The sequence below is a fragment of the Emydura macquarii genome, unplaced genomic scaffold (assembly GCF_026122565.2).
Source record: "Emydura macquarii macquarii isolate MOO-44397 ecotype Brisbane River unplaced genomic scaffold, CSIRO-AGI_Emac_v2 contig_2636, whole genome shotgun sequence".
Classification (NCBI taxonomy): Eukaryota; Metazoa; Chordata; order Testudines; family Chelidae; genus Emydura; species Emydura macquarii.
The window spans coordinates 31556459-31578449 of NW_027132773.1; the positions used below are offsets into that span (position 1 = coordinate 31556459).

The window sequence follows — 21991 nt, forward strand, 5'->3', positions numbered from 1 at the left end:
CATCTCATTACTCTTAGTTTCTATCTCCATGGACACGTTAAACAGTTACACTTCCTCCATGTTGTTTATGGCTTTCAGTTTCTCACAGTTTGCTATTACTGGATTTATCTCCTGTTCAACACCACTTAGTTAAGTTAAACGTATTTGGTTCTTTTAACTTACATTTATTTTGTTTCTCTTTTCTGACTTTCCTTCAAGTTCAGAATTGGGAAGCCCAGAACTACACACCTTACCCAGACACTTACAGGGCTATATTCACTAAGGATCTAATTTCTTCAGGGATTTTTGTATTATTTTTCTGTCCTCTCTGGTGTTTGCAACATGTTACATTTAGCATGACTATCAGTGAGTTTTCTCAATATGAGGTCTATCTCCTTGTAACTGAGACCCCTCAGCTGTGGCAGCTGACTCAATACCCATGCTGACTGAGGTCGCTTCTTCACAGCTTCCTTTTGAGGAGGAAATAATTAAGTTTACTGTTGACAGGGTTTTCAGACTGTTCCATCATTCCTGCTTCCATTTCCGTTTAAGGCTAAATTTTTTTGTGTGACTCATTGCTCAAAAGTTGCATCTGGGTGTCCTTAGCCAAATTATCTCTAAGCTGTTCAGCTCAAGGCAAGAATCCCAGCCAAGTCTCAAGGATGTTTTTACAAGGAAGTCTCTCACCATAGGAGCATACTGTCTGTCTTTCAGCATACCAAACTCTCTCATCAGGATATTTTGTATCATGTCCTTCTTTCCAACGGAGTTTTTTTGTGTTGTATGGGATACCCACAATTCCCTGTTCTCTCTCTAATGGCATCCAATAATCATCAATGGAAATACAAGTCTGTACAAATTTATCTAGGCCACCTTTCTGATCACTCTGTTGACAATCCCAAGAGTACAAGTTATTCACACAGGAATTACATAAAGGTTCTGAAGTGTGATACAAAATTAGAAGTTATATACTTTATAAACTAGATATTCATAAGCAACACTTAGGCTGCTCTAATTTAGCTGAGGGATGGGCCCAGCACACAACATGATCAAGATTAGGCGGCACAGTGGCCCCCTGCTCCAGAACTGCATTGGGTGCTCCTCAGTAGCGTAGCCTCCCATAGCCTAAGACATGGACTTTTGAGTCCCCTGGGTAGGGTACACTGAAGTATTTCAATATGACAGTGGCAAAGTCATAAATAATGGCTATGAAGTCTGCATCCAATAGGAAAGTTTGCAATCTACATGGTAAGTGCACATGGGGGGAAAAGAACTCTTGGCTGCAACATCTATATGGACATCTAGCAGCAGTCCAAGGCCAAGGCTCCACAATCTAGGAGCGCTACATAAGCAAATGGGGAAATGTCCCCTCAGTTGGAGGGACAGAGTCTATTCCTGTTATTCCCTCCAGCTGATTACCTTGTCCCACCATCATCAGTTTGGTGTTATTTGGAATGAACCTCAAACTAGCTGGCTCTCTTCCAAGCTCCAAGCTCAGCCACGAAACGGGACTGCCCAGCTGTATCTCATGAAAGAGGTACAGACCTGATATTCATCAACATATTGGCAATGCTGCAAGCCAAACTGTCTTGCCATCTGTCTTAGTGGTTTCATGTGCACATTGAACAGATGGGACAGAATAAAAGAACTGTACAATACTCCACAATACAGACCAACTGGGGCAGATCAGTATCAACTGATAATACCATTTTGGGTCCTCCATTGGAGAAAAGAAAATCTAAGCGCAGATATAAAGTCGCTAACCATCACAGCCCTATTCCAGATAATTAATGAAGGTATAGAGGGGGATTTTAAAAGGTACAAATTCCACTGACTTGCTAGTGACATGAGAATCACAAACAGAGGCAGTTAACAGTAAGGTTCAAGAGGGAGTTTTGAGAGGGACTACGAGAGGCTTTCCTTCCTACATGGAATTTCAAGACAGCCAGGGATGGAACAGTGGCGGTAACTTGCAATGGAAGTGCCATGTTCTCTTTCCTTCCTGAAGCCAAAAGGGATTTCATGTGCATGAAGTGCAAACTGGTGGCTGTGCTGGAGGAGAAGATTCTCAGATTGGAGGGGCAAGTAAAGATGATAGTGAGAATCAGAGAAACTGATGAGTCCCTAGATAGCCAGATTTAGGAAACATCAGTACTCCATATTCGAGGAAGAAAGGAGCTGGCCAACAAGGAGTCGGAGAGAGAGGAAGTCATAGAGGAGGCCTGGCATTTCATAAGCACCAGAGGAAGGAAGTCACAATGGCATTCTACTCAGCTGGAGACAGATGAGGATGAGCAGGTTGTGGCCTCCAGAGAGAAGAGGCAGGGGAGGAATTACACACAGCTAGAAGTTTCTGATACTGAGGTCCTCAGTGTACAAACTGTGGAAGATCCCTCTTAAGATATAGCTGGTCCAAGGGAACAGAGAGATATACAGGACACACTTGTGTATGGCAGCTTGGCCCAACCTGTAAAAAAATCAAACTTGTCCACAAAGAGTTTTCCAATAATCCAAGGAAGACAGATGATCCTTACTGGGGATTCAATAGACAGAAGAATTGAAAGAACATTCTGCAAAGGACAGGCAGACAACAGGATGGTGTACTATGTTTCTGGAACCAAGACACAAGACATCATTTTAAAATTAGATAGGCTTTGAAGTGGAGGGCAACAGATCCATTGGGGACAGTTCACATTGGCATTAATAATAATGCCTCAAGATTTCAGGGATCTTGGAAGTGTGCTGAAAAAGAATATCCAAGATAGCTTCATTGAGAACCTTTCTGTACCAGGAGCAAAACAAGAGAGAGGACATAAAATTCTGAAAGTGAATTTAACTGCTGGCTAGGTAAGTGGTGGAGGCTGGAGGGTTTTGGTTTTGTAGAGCATTGATCCACCTTCTACGGGGAGAAAGGATTATCTGATTTGAATAGCCACCATCTCAGTAGAAAGGGAACCAAACTTCTTGGGAACAGACTTGCTAGAATAGTCAGGAGGACAATAAACTAATAACCAAAGGGAAGAGTTAAAAGAAGGAAGATATGAGCACTCAGCACAAAAACTGAGATGTTAAGAACAGAATTAATCAGGAAACCAAAGGACACACAGAGAAGAAATCATTTAAATGCCTATACACCAATGCTAAGAAATTGTAATTGCTCATTTATGAGCATAAATTTGATCTAATTGGTATTAATTAAACCTGGTGGGATGGTTCCCATGACTGGAATGTTAAAATCAATAATTATAATCTACTTAGAAAGATGGAGTAAGCAAAAGGAGACGGGGAGTGCACTCTGTCAAAAATGGCATTGCCTCTTTCTGACTCACTGACAACTAGAAAGAAAATGATCTTGAATGTTTATGGATCAATGTCCTAACAGATAAGCATCAGATAGGGCATTAGTTGGTGTTTGCCACAGATCACCAAATCACACTAGGGAACGGGATGACTATCTCCTTATGCACCTCTCTATAATATGTAGGGGGAAAAAGTTGTATGATCATGGGGGACTTCAATTTAAGTAACACATGCTGACAGTCTCAAGCTGCCAGTACTAAAATATCCTTGGAGTTTGTAAATATTATAGATGACAATTTCCTAACTCAAAAAGTGTTGCATCCAATGTGGGAGAATTCTATAGTAGACCTTATCTTTCCAAAGAAAGGGGAACTGATCACAGAACTAAAAATTAATGGTAACTGTGTAATTGTAATTGTGACTGTATACACATAAACACACACACACACACACTTGGTGCTTTGAAAGGACCAATTTCAGAAAGTTGAAAACAATTATGAACCTGATCAGCTGGGAAGAGGAATTTAATCAGAAAAATGTGAATGATAATTGGGAATTGTTTAAGAACACTTTACTGGATTCCCCAAAAGCCACAATTCTACAGCCCACGAAGGCCATAATGGTTAAAAATGACCTAGTTTAGAGGGGAAGTGAAGGTAGCTATAAAAATAATATATAACAAGTGGAAGAAAGGGGAAGTTGACAATAATGAATATAAATAAGAAATTAGGAATTGTAGAAAATTGATAAAGGAAGCAAAAGAGACTCTATGACCAGCAGAATTAGAGGACAATTAGAAGAATTTTCTTTTAAAATAGGAAAAACAAAAACAACAATGGTGTTGGTCCATTACTAGATGGAACTATCAATAATAATGCAGAAAAAGAAGTGTTCAATAAATATTTCTGTTCTGGATTTGGAGGGAAAATAGATGATATAGTCATATCATATGATAACACTCATATGATATGATACTATGTTTTCCATTTCACTAGTATATCAGGAGGATGACATGGTGGAGACAGTTGGGAGATGCTCATGTAATCTCCATTCCTGATTCTAATATTGAGCAGACAGAAAATCAAGTAAGAGAGGACAGAGCAATGGAAAAAAAGGAAAACAGAGGGAAGAAGAATAGACAAAAGGAGGAAAGATAGTGCAATAGCAATGACACTAACAGTCAGGTAGGCGATACTAGCAGTAGAATGACTGTACCTAATCAAGCAAGGAATCTGGGTGAAGCCAAGCAGAAACAACTAAGATGTCTGTACACCAATGCAAGGAGCCTGGGTAACAAAATGGAGGAACTAGAACTACTGCTGCATAAAGTGAAATCAGATATTGTTGGAATAACAGAAACATGACGGAATAGTAGTCATGACTGGAGTACAGGTACTGAGGGGTACGTGCTGTTCAGGAAAAGCCAGATATAAAGAGAAAGGTGGTAGAGTAGCATTGTATATTGATGAGGTAGATTAAAGAAATTCAAAGTGATGGAACAGATAAAACAGAATCTGTTTAGGTCAAAAATTATTTTGGGGAGGAAGGTAACGGATAGTTACTATGACCACTGAGATAGTGCTTGGGATATGCTACAGACACCCAGGATTCAGTCAGAATATGGATAGATATCTCTCATATCTTTAATGAAACAGATACTACTGGGAATTTTGTGATTATGGGAGACCTTAATTTCCCATATATAGATTGGCGGACAAGTGCTAATAACCACTGTAGGGGCCTGATATTTCTGACTGTGATAGTTGACAGATTTCTTCACCAAAAAGTCACCAAACCAACAAGAGATGATGCCATTTTAGAGTGAGTAGCGAAGACCTCATAGAAGTTCAAATGATCATGAATTAATTCAGTGTAAATTAAATGAAAGGATAAACAAAAATAGGTCTGCAACTAAGGTCATTGATTCAAAGAGCAAACTTAAAAAGATTAAGGGAATTAGTTAGGGAAGTGGATTGGACTGAAGAACACAAGCATCTGAATGTGGAGGAGACATGGAATACTTAAGTCAAAGTTGCAGAAGCGATCTGAAGCCTGCATCCGAAGCAAGGGGAAAAATTCATAGCGAAAGGGTTGTAGAGCAAACTCAATGAACAAGCATCTCAAATAGGTTATTAAGAGAAAGAAGAAAGCCTACAAGGAATTGAAGATGGGATGAATCAGCAAGGAAAGCTAGAAAAGCTTCTTTTAGAAGTCAGAATATGTAGGCAGGGTAACTAATGGAAACGAGGATACAGAAGTAGAAATAACCCTCCTCTGAAGTGGAAGTCGAACTCAAACAGCTAAACAGGACCAAATCGGGGGGCCCAGATAATCTCGATCCATGAATGTTAAAGGAATTGGCACATGAAATTGCAAGCCCAACAGCAAGGATTTTTAATGAATCTGTAATTGCTAATACAATACCTAATTTTAAGAAAGGGAAAAACATGACCCAGGAAACCACAGGCCTATTAGACTGACCTCAATTGTATGCAAGATCTTGGAACAATTTTAGAAAGAAAAAATAGTTAAGGACATAGAGATAAATAGTAATTGGGAGAAAATACAACATGGTTTTAGAAAATGTAGATCATGCCAGACTAACCTGATTTCTTTCTTTAAGAAGATAACTGATTTTCCAGACAAAGGAAATGCAGTAGATCTAATCTACCTCGATTTCAGTGCAGCATTTGATACAGTTCCCCATGGGAAATTATTTGTTAAACAGGAGAAGATGGGGATTAATACAAGAATTAATACAAGATGGGTAAGGAATCGGTTTAAAAGGAGACTACAACCGATCATACTGAAAGATGAACTGTTAGGCTAGAGGAAGGTTACTAATGGAATTTCTCAGGGATCAGTTTTGAGACTGGTCTTACTTAATATTTTCATTCATGAGCTTGGGAGAAAGAATGGGAGTGTACTCATAACATTTTTGGATGACATGAAGTTGCGAGGAATTGTCAATATGGAGAAGGACTGAAATATTATACAAGAAAATCTGGAGGACTTTGAAAATTCAAGTAATAGAAATGGGACAATTTAATAGTGCAAAGCATACGGTCATTCACTTAGGGACTAACAACAAGAATTTTTGCTATAAATGGGGGACATATCAGTTGAAACTACAGGGAAGAAGAAGGACCTGGGCATATTGGTTGATCATAGGATGACTATGAGTTGCCAATATGATGCAGCCATGAAAAAATCTAATGCAATCCTAGGATGCATTCGGCAAGGTATTTCCAGTAGAGAGAAGGAAATGTTATTACCGTTATAGGAAGCATTCGGGAGACCTCGTTTGGAATACTGTGTGCAATTCTGGTCTACCATGTTTAAGAAAGATTAATTCAAACTGGAACAGGTGCAGAGAAGGGCCACTAGGATATTCAGAGGAATGGCGAACCCTACTTTATAAGAGGAGATTTTAGGAGCTTGGCTTGTTTAGCCTAACAAAATGAAGGCTGAAGGAAGATATGATTGATCTCTATAAATACATCAGATAGATAAATACCAGGGAGAAAAAAGAGATATTTAAGTTAATGCTGGTGTGTGCACAAGAACAAATGGATATAATCTGGCCATCAACAAGTTTAGGCTTGAAATTAGATGAACGTTTCTAATCACCATAGGAGTGAAGATGTGCAACAGTTGGGCAATAGTTGGGACAAAAAACATAACTGGTTTCAAGACTGAGATAAATATATGGATGGGATGGTACTATGAGATTGCCTATAATGGCATGTGGCTCATCTGTGACTGACAGTAGCAAATATCCCCAATGATCAGAGATGGGACACCACATGGGGAGGGCTCTGAGTGACTATAGCGAATTCTTTCCCAGGTATCTGGCTGGTGGGTCTTGATTACATGCTCAGGGTCTAACTGACTGCCTTATTTTGGGTTGGGAAGGGATGTCCCTCCTGATCAGGTTGGAAAAAATCTTGGGTTTTTTTCACCTTTCTCAGTAGGATGGGGCATGGCTCACCTGTTGGTTTAAACTTAAGTAACTCAGCCAGAGATTATGGGTCTATTACAGCAGCAGATGGGTGAGGTTTTGTGGCCTGTGATGTGCAGGAAGTCAGACTAGATGATTACAATGGTCCCTGCCAGTGTTAAAACCTATGAGGATGTTAAACAGCAGCTACAATTTTAAATCAGCATGTCTGGATAGTTTGCGAGAGATTTAAGACAGCTTGCTGAGGAGTTCACTGGAATATTAATGTTGACTTTCAGTAAGTCTTGGGACAATGGGGAAGTTCCAGAAGCCTGGAAGAAAGCTAAGGTTGTGCCAATATTTAAAAAGGTAAACAGGATGATCTAGGTAATTATAGGCCTGTCAGTCTGATATTGACCCTGGGCAAGATAATGGAGGGCTGATATGGTAGTCAATTAATAAAGAACAAAAAAAGAATAAGACAAATTAATGCCAGTCAACATAGGTATATGGAAAATAGACCCTGTCAAATTAAATTGATATCTTTTTTTTGAAAAGATTGGAAGTTTGGTTGATAAAGCTAATAGTGTTGATGTAATACACTTAAACTTCTGTAGGCATTCAACATGGTATTATGATGTTTTGATTTTTAAAAACTAAAAAGATATAAAATTAACATGGCACACATTAAATGGCTTAAAAGTTGACTAACTGAAAGGTCCTAAAATGTAACCGTAAGCTGGGAATCACATCGAACATGGGGGGTTTCTCAGGGATCAGTTCCTGGCCCTACACTATTAAATATTTTTACTAATTACCTGAAACCCCCCCCTCCCCCCCAAAATCATTACTCATGTTTGCTCAAGTTGACACAAAAATTGGGGAAACGATAAATAATGAAGCAGAGAGGTCACTGACACACATTTCTTGGTGACACACATTTCTGGATTTCTTGGTAAGTGGGGTACAAGCAAATATGCATTTTAAAATAATTAAATGTCGATGCATATATCTAGGAACAAAGACTGTAGGCCATACTTACAGGATTGGGGACTCTATCCTGGGAAGCAGTGACTCTGAATAAGATTTGGGGGGCATGATGGATAATCAGATGAATTTGAGCTCTCAAAGCGATGCTGTGGCCAAAAGGGTTAATGCGATCCTTGAATGCATAAAAAAAGGAATATCCAATAGGAGCACAGAGGTATTTGACCTGTGTTGTGGCACTGGTGTGGCTGCTGCTGAAATACTGTGTCCAGTTCTGATGTCCACAGTTCAAGAAGGATGTTGATAAATTGGAGAGGGTTCAGAGAAGATCCCCGAAAATGATTAAAGGATTTAAAAACATGTTATAGTGATAGACTCAAGGACGCAAATCTATTCAAGAAAGAAAAGATTGAGGGGTAATTTGATGACAGTCTTCAAATACCTATATGAGGAACAACATTTACTAATAGGCTGTTCAATCCAGCAAAAGTATAATATGATCCAACGATTGCAAGCTAAAGCTAGACAAATTCAGATTGGAAATAAGGTGCAACTTTTTAACGGTGAGAGTATTTAATCTATGGAACAATTTACCAACAGTCCTGGTGGAATCACCATCACTGACACATTTTAAATCAAGATTGGGTGTTTTTCTAAAATATATGCTCTAGGAATTAATTTTGGGAAGTTTTATGTTTTACAGGTCAGACTGGGTGATCACAGTAGACCCTTCTGGCCTTGGAATCTAGGAATACGGAAGTTAGGAGCATACTGACCTTTGTGGCTTTGAAAATATCCCTAATGAAATAAAACTGGGCCTTACACCCATATCTATTGCTCCCTAGTCCATCTTGCTCTAGTTCAATACATTCCATTATTATTGTTTATGATTCCTCAGCCTTCAAGTTGAAATGACAATCCTCCACATAACAAGCCAATTTGAATGAATTTTTCAAGTAATGTTTTGACAGACACTGTGTCTAATACCTTGCTAAAATCCCTATACTATGACACCTACTGCATTTCCTCTTCGCACTAGCTTTGTCATTCAGTCCAAGACATGTTCCAGGTTGCCTCACACAATTTAATAGAACTTTTGTTTTATGTTGGATTCTGAAAATAGATAAAATGGTTAAAACCAGATATGCATATGTAATGGCTTCATGTCATAACATTTTTACCATGAAGACCTCCTCTCTGTGAAATGAGCACGTAATAATTTTAGCATACATTTTAAACTCTTGATACTAATATGACATACAAATTTCCAAACTTTATACTTTCCTATTACTAAATGAAAACCAATAACAACAAAAATTGAGCTACATGCTCCACTTGCATGTACAGAGTGTCAAAAACAAAGTCCCACAGGGTTAATTCCTTTCTAAGAGCTTCACTTGCTTTGTTTCTTATTCTAAAGGTCAAGATCAGACATGAAAACTTGATTCTATATGGGCCATTCAGAAAGAAAGAAAGAAAGAATATATGATCCATTTGTCCTAGTGTCACAGATCTGAATTCCTGAAAGTGTGTTTGATCTTGAACTTCAGCTGGAAGTTAGTTGCTCCAACCATAAGAGCTCATTCAATGAGAGACTGGTGGATCAAGAACTTGGCCACATCTATTGCCCACAATGCTAGAAAATGAAGACACAAATCTTCTTTTGTCAAGTTTTGTGTTGGCACTGTTTCCTCTGTTCCACCAAGTTTTCCCAACTTTGTTCATCCTTTTGTGAGTTTCTTGCACAATCACCTCCATGCTCTATTCCACATGCACTAAGTAGTAAGCATAATGCAAACACTCTGAGCTCATCTATAAAAACTGTATCTTGTCCATATGTTAAGACCCTCTTTCAGACCTAGCATTACCATGCTACTTACAGTGAATCAAGACCTTGGGCAAGCTTCTTTACCTCTCTGTGACTGTTTCCTCTGACTCCGTATTTGTCTTGTCTACTTGTAAACTTGTATGTATTGTCTCTCATTATGTCTTAGGCACTGTACAAACACAACAGGGCCCTGATATCAGTGGGTGTCACCACCCCTGGATGTGTATGGTCTCACTCACTGGTCTACGTGGAAGCCAGGCTGGGTCAGATATCAGGAGATCAGAGTCTGAGCTATGCCAGAGGGCAGACTTAGAGTCAGGTGTCAGGAGGCAGGCAGGATCAAGTGATTACGAGATCAGAGCCTGGCAGTAGGTGCAGGTAGTACAAGGGAAGCAGGGGAAACCCAGTTGCATGGACAACTTGTTTTTCCTCTGCTCAGTTTAAACACAAGCCGGGACCCAATCAGGACCCCTAGAGTTAAACCAACTCCTCTGGAGTTCAGCTTCCAGTTCTGGCAACTGTTAGCAGGTCACTGGGTGGCAAGTTAGAACTTAAAAGCTCCTAACAGTCCTGTGGCCCAAGGTTTGAGACCTGTGGTTCCTGATAGGTGGAGCTAGTAGGTGTTAGAGCAGGCCTGCCAAAGGGAATTCTGGATCCCAGGACAGAACAGTCCCACCCTGCCTCTTCCGCCCGCAGCCCTGCCCCCAGTCCGCACCACGCCCCGCCTTGCTCCACCCCAGGTTCCACCCCCTCCATCACTCGATCCCCCTCCTCTCTTCCATGGTCCCCTTTGGTGGTGAATGACAGCTGAGGGGTGGGGGCTGAGAACGGATGTAGCAAGCAGTAGCAGGGGGGCAAGTGGAGGAGAAGAGGAGGGATGCACGCAGTGAGCAATGGTGGGAAGAAGGAGGGACGTGGCAAGGGGGCGAGAGGGGCAGGAGAGAAGGGACATATGCAATGAACTATGGTACGGGGAGGCTGAATGGGGAAGGGGGACGTAGCTGTGGGGAGGCCAAGTGGGGAAGGGAGGGGGCCCAAGAAGGGAGGTGGGCTGATGGGGAGGATATGGTGGCAAGTGGGCCAAGGACGGAGCCTGGTGCGGAGTGGGGTTGGACTATGGGCGAGATCCATGGATGGAAGAAGGGGGACGGGGATCTAGTCTCCCTGAGGGGAAGCTTTCACCTTGCTGCCTATGGCCCAGGCCCCTTTTAAAATTGCCAGGCCCCTAGGCAATTGCCCTCTTTGCCCTCTTCTTCCCCATCAGCAGGCCGATGCTAGAATAACACATATTATTATTAATATAAATTGCCTCTTGTTTTTCCCCTTCCACTAATCCCTACTGACCTGTGTAGAACTGTCTTTTGATTATAAACTCTTTGGAGCAGGAACTACTCTATCTGAGTATTTGCAATGATCCTAATACGTATATACATATCATAAGTAAATCATTAATAATAATGATAAAACTTAATCTCATCCTCTTGATGGGTCTATATTTTCCTAAAAATTCATGGGACAGAATCATCCATTACTGATATGAAACATCCATATCCAGGCCCATTCTTAAAAAATGTTTCCCTTTGGTTTTGGGAATGGATTTGAACCCCTCACCTCCACATGAGTATATATATTTTTAATTTGTGTCTTTTTTACAGAATCATGAAAAGATGGAAAGAACTTCAAACTGAAGTAATTTTCATCTGGGCCAATTTAACAATTTAGGCACTCCCACAAGACCAGCTATTAAGGTTGTTCATGCACTTGAACAATTTCAGACATCCATACTTTTTGGTTGGGTTTATACAATGCCACATTACTTTTGTGTCAATGACTAGCCAAAGTTACAGATGTGTTTTTATGTACATTTCAGAATTCTGCTTTCAAAGTACAAAAAGAAAAACAAAACAACTATTCCAGTAATTTCTTCTTAGCAGAAGCAAAGTCTATTCTAAACAAACATGAAATAGATGACTAGCTGGGAATCCAACCACTAGTGCCTAAGGTAGGATCTGTTTTTTTATTTACCTTATTCAAAAGAACAGAGCAGATCTGAAACGGATCAGATATATGTTTTATATTTATTTTATATTAAGCTAACTGGTTTCATAAGTAAATCAACCCATAACACTTAAGTAAATCACTAATTCCTAAGAACCAACAGATGAGCAAATTACAAAAACCATTTGCTATGTAGATTTTAGTAGTCTAAGACTACTTCTATTCTCACATACACCAGAGTAGTGAGATCAGATTCAGGACCATACTATTTAAGGATGTAGCATCTGTCATAAATAGCAGTTACAAGTAAGAATTCAGAGAGAAAAGACATCTTTTGAAATCTTATACCTTGAAAACTGATTTTATTCTAATAGAAATTGTAATGATATTTACAATATTACATGCAGAAATGAGCATCACTTTTTCATTTTCTTTGAAGTTGGTTGTGAGACATGAATATGTGGCTAACATGGTTCTCCATTAATATCTGAACATATCTCCTCTGAAAGGGAACAATAATGCTAGGTTTTCCTATATTCTTGCAAGGAAGTGTTTGAAATGCTGACAACCCACACTTTAAAAGTCAGATCCTTCACTCCAAGTGATGTACACTCAGGGACAAAACCTGCAGTCATTTAAAACAATTGGAGTTTTGTCATCAATTTAAATGGAACCTGGATTTGGCACTCAGGGGGGAGGGCTAATCCCTTCCAGATACTCCCTAAGCAATTTTAATTTTCTCAACAGAAAACTCCTCATTCTCACTCCTCTTCAATGAAGAGCCCTTGGGGCTCAGAAAAACTCCCCATCTTTGCTAGTGTTGTGGACTTGGGGATTAGAAATCTTCATTTTCTTAAAATACTGAGCTCCAATAATAATTTACAGGATAATTATTGAGTCAAATTTAGCTGAAATTGTAGGTTTTGGAAAATAAGCTTTTACAATACGTATTATATTAGTTCTTATGGAAGCATGGAGTAAATCCTTCAACTTTTACTTAAGCAAAACTCTTATTAGCTTGAATGGGTAAGACTCCAGTGGGAGTTTTGTCCATATAAGAAAACCAGGATTTGGCCAAGTTATCAAAAACAAACATTCTGCAGTGTCTGAAGTCTCAGGTGTTGCTCTTAGTACATTGAATTCTAAAAGTGTAATGGACTCAGCCCAACCTGAAGGTGATATAAAAAGGAAACAGAATAAATAACGAGAGTTCTGTAGCACTTTAAAGACTAACAAATTTAATTTCTGCAGGCATAAGCTTTCATGGGCTGCAACCCACTTCATCAGATGTAAGGAATAGAAATCAGATTGGGGGTATATATATATACATCTAAGGTTAAGGAACAACAATGGGGAAGTTAGGTATAAGCCCCCCAACCTGAAGCAAATACTCACCACCAACTGTACACCATACAAGAAGATCACTAACCCAGGAACATACCCCTGCAACAAACCCCGTTGCCAGCTTTGCCCACACATCGACTCTAGTGACACCATCACAGGTCCTAACCACATCAGCCACACCATAAGATGTGCACCTGCACCTGCACATCTACTAATGTTATATACGCCATCATGTGCCAGCAATGCCCTTCTGCCATGTACATTGGCCATACTGGACCGTCACTACGCAAAAGAATAAATGGACACAAATCAGACATAAAATATGGTAACATCCATAAACCAGTAGGAGAGCACTTCAATCTCCCAGGACACTCTGTAGCTGACTTGAAAGTTGCCATACTTCTACAAAAAAACTTCAAAAACAGACTTCAAAGAGAAACTGCAGAATTGGAACTCATCTGCAAACTTGACACAATCAAACTGGGTCTAAATACAGACTTGGATTGGTTATCTCATTACAAGAAGTAATTGTCACTGTTCACACATTCTCACCTTCTGATCAACGGTTGTGAATAGGCCTCAACAACTCTAACTGAATGGACTTTGCTTATACCTAACTTCTCCATTGTTGTTCCTTAACCTTAGATGTATATATATATATATATATATATACACACCCCCGATCTGATTTCTATTCCTTACATCTGAGGAAGTGGGTTACAGCCCATGAAAGCTTATGCCTGCAGAAATTAAATTTTTAGTCTTTGAAGTGCTACAGAACTCTTGTTGTTTTTGCTGTATACAGACTAACATGGCTACTCCTCTGGAACTTTTCACATTAGAATAAATGGTGATAAGTAGACTCTAATCCCTTCATGTTTCATAATCAGAGGTGTTATTTGTAACACAGAAAAGGAGATCTGGGTTGGGGTTTTTCTGGTCAGTGTTGAGGCCCAGATCCTCTTCTAAATGCAGTGCAGCTGGTTTGCACTGCACTGGTGGCTTAAAGGAGTCCTAAAGCTATGCATCCTGCCCTAGATGGATCACCTTACTGTAGGGAGTCCTCTGGTGGCAAACAGGTGGCACAGCAGATCCTACCTGTGCCAGTGTAGAAGAGTCTTCAGGAGAAAATAGGCAAGTCTACAGATGCTGTATGCCCCCCAGATATATGGATACTGGTTTGGATCCTCAGGACCATGAGTAGCCAGTATAAATTAGCGTGACCATTAGAACTGCTTAAAGGTACACCTGGGGACCAGATCAGTGCACAGCTACCTCAGGATACAGGGAGAGCAAATGCCATCTCTTCAATCCCCTTCTGAGCTCTGTGATGCTCAGCTGTAACAGTGGATTGGGCCCATGATGTTTGACCCAATTATGCATTAGTGGCAGCCACCAGCCACATACATAAAATTGTTGGAAAATCAACAAAGGAAAGGAAAAGAAGCCAGTACCAGGACAGAGGAATCCAGATACAACAAATTCATGCTGTAAAATGCTCAGTGTGAACAATGGGAACTCTGCTGGGAGCAGGCGAATCTCATGAGACCCTGGAAAGGAATAGCAACTCGATTTCACAGGTACCAACAGCATGACTCTATAGAGTATACAAAACTGAAACACATGCTATCCATCAAGAGACAAGCTTTTCCCCCTAATACACAACCAGCAACAGATACAGAAAACCAGTGTCAAGCGAAACCTCTTTTTTTAATCTTAGTGCTTCTAGAAAAAATGGCAGAAACAACCAGGATTTATATCAGTGCCTTATTTTTCTTGATGTAAAGACATGTTTAGTCCACTGGCCCAGTTCTTGGGCAATTACGTCAGAATCTCAGATTTCATTACAAACCTGAATAAGCTCCTAGCCCTAATGATTGTGCAAATATCTGCACGAATCTGTAGACTGCCTGAAACAATAGCTCTGACAGGCATAACCTGCTTCACACATCTCAATGGGGCATTAACTCCATGACCCACAGCTCTGGGGGACCCTGCCAACAGCACCCCAGCAGAAGAATGTATATGGAGCAGCACAGAGGCGATTATAATGGTCCCAGCCCATCCATCCAAAACTAATACCCCTGGCTGTTGGAATAAGTACTGGAGGCCCCTCTGGTACTACCTTTGCCTCTCCAGGGTTTGGGACAGGGCTTCTTATTGCCCCCCAAGCAGCTCCTAAGGAGGAGGACCCTGCTGCAACTCATATGGGGAGATGAGAGCTTCATGCCACTGCCCTGTCTCTCTGGGAAGTCCCCTTAACACCCCCACTTCCAGAAGGGAGTGTGGGACCAGGCCATAGAGTTCAGACAGTGTCACGGGGAACCCGCTGAACCATGCTGTGCCTACAGCCTGTAATTGCCTTCATCTGGCCTGGCATTACATCCTAGAATCACATGTGAGACCACATGCAGAGGTAGAGCTGGGAGAGGGATGAAAATATATATCAACTGCCCTGTGGGAATGTGAAAGGTATATTTAGTAATACTCAGAACTGGAAGCTGATCTAGCCTAACTACAGGAATGCCAGAGAAATGAGCATAATTCTAGAGCCTAACAACAACACTAATAAATAAAAATAATATTTTGCACTTGTACAGCGCCTTGAATTTCCTAATCACTTACAAGCATTAACTAATAAAACCTCAAAATCCATCTCTGAGTTAGAGAGGTAAGTATTATTAGTCCGATTTTACAGATAGGAAAACGAGGCAGAGAGGTTCAGTGACTTACCCAAGGCCACAGAGGAAGTCACTGTCAGAGCTGGGATTAGAGCTCAGGAGTTTCTGGCTCCCAGTCCCATGCTCAGACCACTAGACCATGCCCTCAGGACATTTCCAGCTGGTCTTCAGTCTAAAAAAAAGTAAATTCTCAAATCCAATATGCAATATGAATTTATATTTTTACTTTGAAAATGAATGTAATAGTATGATAACACCACACTGCTGTAAATCAATGACGAAAACAAGCCAATACATCTTACCCAATTTACCTTAATCACACATTTGTGTATGATAAAGGTTTACAGAAAAATCTTCATTTAAATTCCAGCCAATACAAACAACTATAGTATTTCACAGGGTAAGAACAAATTACCTTTCCAACCCAGCCAGCATGTCATTTATATTAATGGTGAGGAATGCTAAGGTGCTCTGTGTGTAAGAAAACTCTATTAAGAAAGTCACGTCCCTTGGCGAAGCTAGATCCTTAGTAAATTTTACTAGCTAAGCAGTGATCTCCATGTCAGAGTAATTACACCTTTTATCCACTGTGAGCTCTCTTTTAGCTTCTTCATACTCCTTAATTTCCCACTTCAGCTAATTTAGCAGTAAAATCACAGAGGTTTTAAAAGGTTAGCTACTGGCGCATGAATGTTCTGTTAAACTCCGTGCATTGAAATCACATCATGTAAAAGAAGGAATTAATTAAGTAACAATTAAGCAGTGATGGATCATTGACAACATATATACACTTTGGTGCTAAAATTAATCTCCCCTGTAAAACCAATAGATTGTGTATCTCCTCATTTATACACTGGCAAGTTTCATGCTTGAAATATAAAAGGCCAGGTTTCTCAGCAGTATCTGTTGAAATAAGGACACATCTTCTGGCATTGTTGAGATTATACACTCTCTCTCTCTCGTGACAGAGTCCAATAAATTCATTTTAAAAATCAGATTTGGGAGATTAATGAAAATATCAAAAGCAGAGCATTTCTGCACGGCAGGTAATTTGAAGATAATCATAAGGGCATTTTTTAAATAAAAGTACTTAGCATGAATCACTGTGTTAAAAGTGTTAACAACAGAAGTATTCTGTTGATACAGCATCTCCTCTAGCAAGATGCCATATTGTTTCCTGGTATTGGCAATCAGATGCTTAGTATACAATTTGGCAGCTGGCCCAGTCAATCTTCAATTCTAAAAGCCTCTTACTGGATGAAAAATCCTTGGTTCATTCACACCTTGTAGAAAGAATGACAGGGCATAAGTGACATCCAGATCCATTTAGAATATACACTGGGTCTGATTCTCCCTTCCTTTACACGTTGTTTGTAGTCATTTACAGATGTGCAAAGTTAATGCAAAATGGGCATAAAAGGCTGCCACCAGCCTGAGTAGAGAATTCTGATTTGATTGCATTACTTTGCACAAGTATAAATGCTTACACAAAGTATATGGCAATGAAGAATCAGGCCTTGAAATCTAGGTTAAACTATTTTTGACACAAAATGTAAAAACCAGCAGCATCACTTTCTGGAAACACGATTCACTAAAACATTTGGGTGCAATGTGTATTTACTAGATAAGCTGGCAATTTCCTGGACACTGGGTACATAAAATATTAAGCACTATTGCATGACGTGCTGCTGTTCGCATTAGTAAAACTCATCCAGGCAAGAGTTCTATTTCTGCCTTATTTTCATGGGAAAAATGTGGATCCTAGTGTACACATTCTCACATGAGGGAACTTATTGCCTACTTCCACTTAGCTTCATCTCCCACACACTTCTTTGATGCCCAAGCCCTGACATATTATTTTACACAAATGCCTGTAATTTACACACACTAACTGGCATCAGTGCAAGAGTCAATACGAATGCAAGCAGTAGTCTAAGTCCTCAAGTGTTCAGTATTATTCCTACTTACCAGTTTTAGTACACGTAGTGCAGCATATAATTACTGATTTGTACATTTCCCCCCAAAATATGATATCCTGTATTATAGAAATTTATCCCTGCTATGGTAGTGAAAGGTACAGTAGCTAGTACCTCTTTCACTTTCAGATATAACCTAATATTACTTGTAAATGCCTGCACAATTATTGTAGGTCAACTAATTTAGGACCCAATCCTGTTCCCATTACAGTATATGGCAGAATACCCATTTATTGCCATAAGAGGCTTAGACCCTTAATGGGCTGTATATTCACTGTATATTTGGAGGTTAATTCCACAATATTCCTCATCACCCCTGATCATCAGGCTGCACTTTGCTGTACCTATATTTTTCAAGAAGGAGCAGTATGGGTCTAGCAGGTAAGGTAGGCTGATGATGAGCAGAAATATTAGTTACTTTATTCCATCAAGCAGTAGAGGAGAATACTGCTACAAGGGAGAGTGTTGGTGTTTCCATTATAAATGCTCTTTTCTGAGAAGTGTATATTACAGACATTATGAACCCCATCTGAACCAAGTCCCCAGCTCTTTTGCTATTTTTCTGACTCCTTCCTTGCACACCAAACCAAGTGCCCTAACAGCAACTGGACGTTTTTATTTTTAAGTCATTTCTGCTGGATCCAGTGTACCTTGGAACATCCTGAACTGTTAGTTTGGATTAATAGACAATTAATGTATGTGGCACACCCAGCCATTACACCTCAGCATAGAGGTCATGGAGGCGGTGGGAGGAGATGTAGTGGGAGGGATGCAGAAGAGCTGGAGTGGAATTCTACTCCCCTGTGGCAATTCTCCATTGCTGTGAGGTCTCTGAGGGATTTGAGTCAGCTGTTGTAGACTGTTCTAAACTATGTAAGGGCTGGGGCAGTTTTGGACAGAAGTCCCTTTCTTTCCTGCATTGAGCATATCTTAGTGCAGAAGAGAATCTACTTAATAAGACTTCGCTCAGCACTGCCAGAATTTCCCTAGGATGTGGCCTGATTCTGATCTCATTTATGGTGGTTGAAAACAAGAGTAATTCTGTTTAGGTCAGTAGAGTTGTAAAACAGGTGTGAGATCAGAATCAGGCCACGGTGTCAAACCTAAAAGATCCACTGAACCAATCTGATAGATATCTAATATGTACTCCTCAGGGTAGGCATTGTACCTACTTTTCATCTTGCATAGCACCAAGCATATCAGTGCTGCATCCCAATAAAACAAACAATAATAATGATAGATGCTAATGTCTCATGGTACACAGGTAATTTGCTTTACTTGAGGTACAGAATATATCACTGAATTAATGAGATTTTGAATAATATTGTGAGAGTTCCAAAGATAGTTTGTCAGGTCTGCCTGCTCCTGGGAGCTGATATTTTTCCCCACCATTATATTTTATATCCCCATTACATAAATTACACTCAAATGACCTAAAGGAGAATAAGATTAAAGTTCTGACTTGGAGATTGAGAGGTAAGATTGCAACACTGTCCGTAATGTACATTGCTATATCTAGAAATTACAGGGATGTCAGAACGACATGAGATCTCACATTAGAACAATACAAAATGCATGGGTTGTGTTTGTACATGTCACTTGACAATAAATGTCATTCTCAAAGATTGGTGAAAATGTTTTTTTTAAAAGTAAAGGTCATGTTGATTTTATGGCAAAATACGAACACTGAAAAAACACTAAAAAATTTGCACTTGTGTCTCCTGACCTTTATCTACAAAGAATCTATGCAGGGGATCCTGCCTGATAGGCCAGAGGCCTGACCCCACTAAATCTCACTAATTTGAAATACACAGAGTTCATTTATAAGGCAGCTTTTGAAGTAAATCTTTATGATGAAACATTCTTGAAATGTCAGTCTCCTGGGACCTTTTACAAGCACCAGAGTCTTCAGTTAGTTTATAGGATGTCCCAAAGATAGATGCTGGATGTACTACAAGTCCCAGCAGCCATCACTTCTGTATTCATGTTCAGCCTCAATATATTTTCTTCAAACAAATCCAAAACACTGCAGGTAACAACACCAAGGAGTTGAAAAGTACAGTATGGATAAGTTAGAGTTAAAGGTCTGGTCACCCTAAAAGGAGGGTTTTATTGTTTAGTTTTCCTTAGGTCTCACATAAATTTTCCTCTGGAAAAATAGAGATTTGTCTTTGAAAACTGCCTTTTTATTACAGACAAAAAGTCAAAACTACGTGTATCTAAAAAACATTTTTTTTTTTAAATTTTTCCTCTATTAGGTTAATGATGTGAAGTATTTTATCCTTGCTCTACTCACAGTGCAGAATACACACCAGAGTGAAATAAAGGTGAAAAGACAATCTTTACTGGCTGAATGTATGGACCCTTTTAAGTCATAGTTTGACATTTTACCTCCTTTTAGTAATCTGCCTCACTTTCCCTGTCTGTAATTACAGGTGTGAAAGGACATGTGAGCATCTTAATATGAGTCTTTCTGAGCATCGATTACTAATTCGCATCTAACTTTTAAAACCTATCCTGTATCTAAACTTGAAGTCTCACCCTTTGCTCTATGAGAAGTTAAAGATGAGGAGGAACAAAAGGAACATAAGGAAGAGAAGTAGCTTACCGTGGTTGTCTTTATCCGCCCACCCGGTTGTGTACAGGTCCAGCCTGATTTATTGATTAGCAAATCACAGCCTTCTCCTTCTAAACATGGAAGCATTTCACACCACTGTTTTGTTTTAATAATTCGTGCTGTGGAAGAGAAAAAAACAAAAGCGGTTGGTAGGTGGGTTTTTAACTTCCCTCTGAACTCTCACTCAGTAGAGGTGCCAATTTTCATCATCAGATAATGCAACCACAGGTTATGCCATAGACAGTCCCAGGCAATTTACAAAATTATTTACATCACCTGCTGTGCCAACCAATTATATAATAAAATAGAATTTAAATGATAACAATTAAACAAAATAGAGTACTGGTTTAACAAAAGAAGAAAAAAGAATGGGCAGAGGTGAGTTTTCAATTTTATGAATTCCTGAAGTCCATATAATATAATGGGAGGAGCAATGGTTAAAAATATTAATAATAATGTTGTTTGCAGTGTTGTTGTAGCAATGTTGATCCCAGGATATTAGAGAGACAAGGTGGGCCTTTCAAGAAGACAATTCAGAACTGTTCAGAACTATTCCAGGCAGGCAGTGGTTACATCCAACAGTATGCCAAACTACCTAATAAAGTATTTTTAATTGATTTGCAAAATTTAGCAGTTTTCAATGGGTCTTCCAGTTATTAAAGAGAAACTTTAATATTGTTCAACTGTATATTCTAGGTTAAGGTAGCTTGAAGACAAGTGTTCTAAAATTATTATGGGTGATTTCCTTCTAATTATTGAAACTGAGCGCATTTAATGACTTTTTACTCATAATTAACCTTCTAAACTAGCTTAACAGGATATCTATAGTTCTCAATAAACAACAGCACTCTTTTCTATATTTCCTTTTCACATGTGTTCGTTATTCATTCAGACAGTTACCCACTGCTGCATCTCTGGTAAATCTCCCAAATGGAAAGCATCATCTTTTTGTAACAGAATAAAAAAAGTGAGATAAATCTTGTCTAACAGCAATAAACAGAAAAAGTTACATCTTTCTTAGGAGATGTAGGATTGAAATACACACGTTTACATAAATTGTCTTTACAATGTCTGAAGAAGGAACTTAGATATAAAAAGAAGAGAGGAAAAACTACTTTTATTTTTTTCTCAAATAAGAATATCATTAATAAATAATGAAAATAACACTGGGATATAGAGATTGCCATTCAAGATCACAGCGCTGGCCCTAGACAAGAAGTAAGTGATATGTGAAATGAGTATTCAGATATCACAATGAGAGGCATGGTGTTGGCACCCATAATAGTAAGCACAATGTACGGTTGTCCAGTATCCTATCTCAGAGTCGCCAATAATAGATGA

The 21991-nt window shown here is 39.4% G+C and overlaps 1 protein-coding gene across 2 annotated transcripts in view; it reads right to left on the bottom strand.

Moving 5' to 3' along the window:
• The window catches only part of TAFA5 (TAFA chemokine like family member 5), a 532150-nt gene that overhangs the window by 90775 nt on the left and 419384 nt on the right, over positions 1-21991 (bottom strand). The window contains exons 4-5 of one of the 2 annotated variants that reach the window (XM_067564383.1): positions 20642-20769; positions 9204-9319 (exon numbers count right to left, since the gene is read on the bottom strand). In XM_067564383.1, the coding sequence (XP_067420484.1) occupies positions 9308-9319; positions 20642-20769 (140 nt within the window). In that variant the 3' untranslated portion in view covers positions 9204-9307. Of the gene's footprint in view, positions 1-9203; positions 9320-20641; positions 20770-21991 lie in introns of those variants that run through there. The other variant, XM_067564384.1, reaches the window with a different exon arrangement.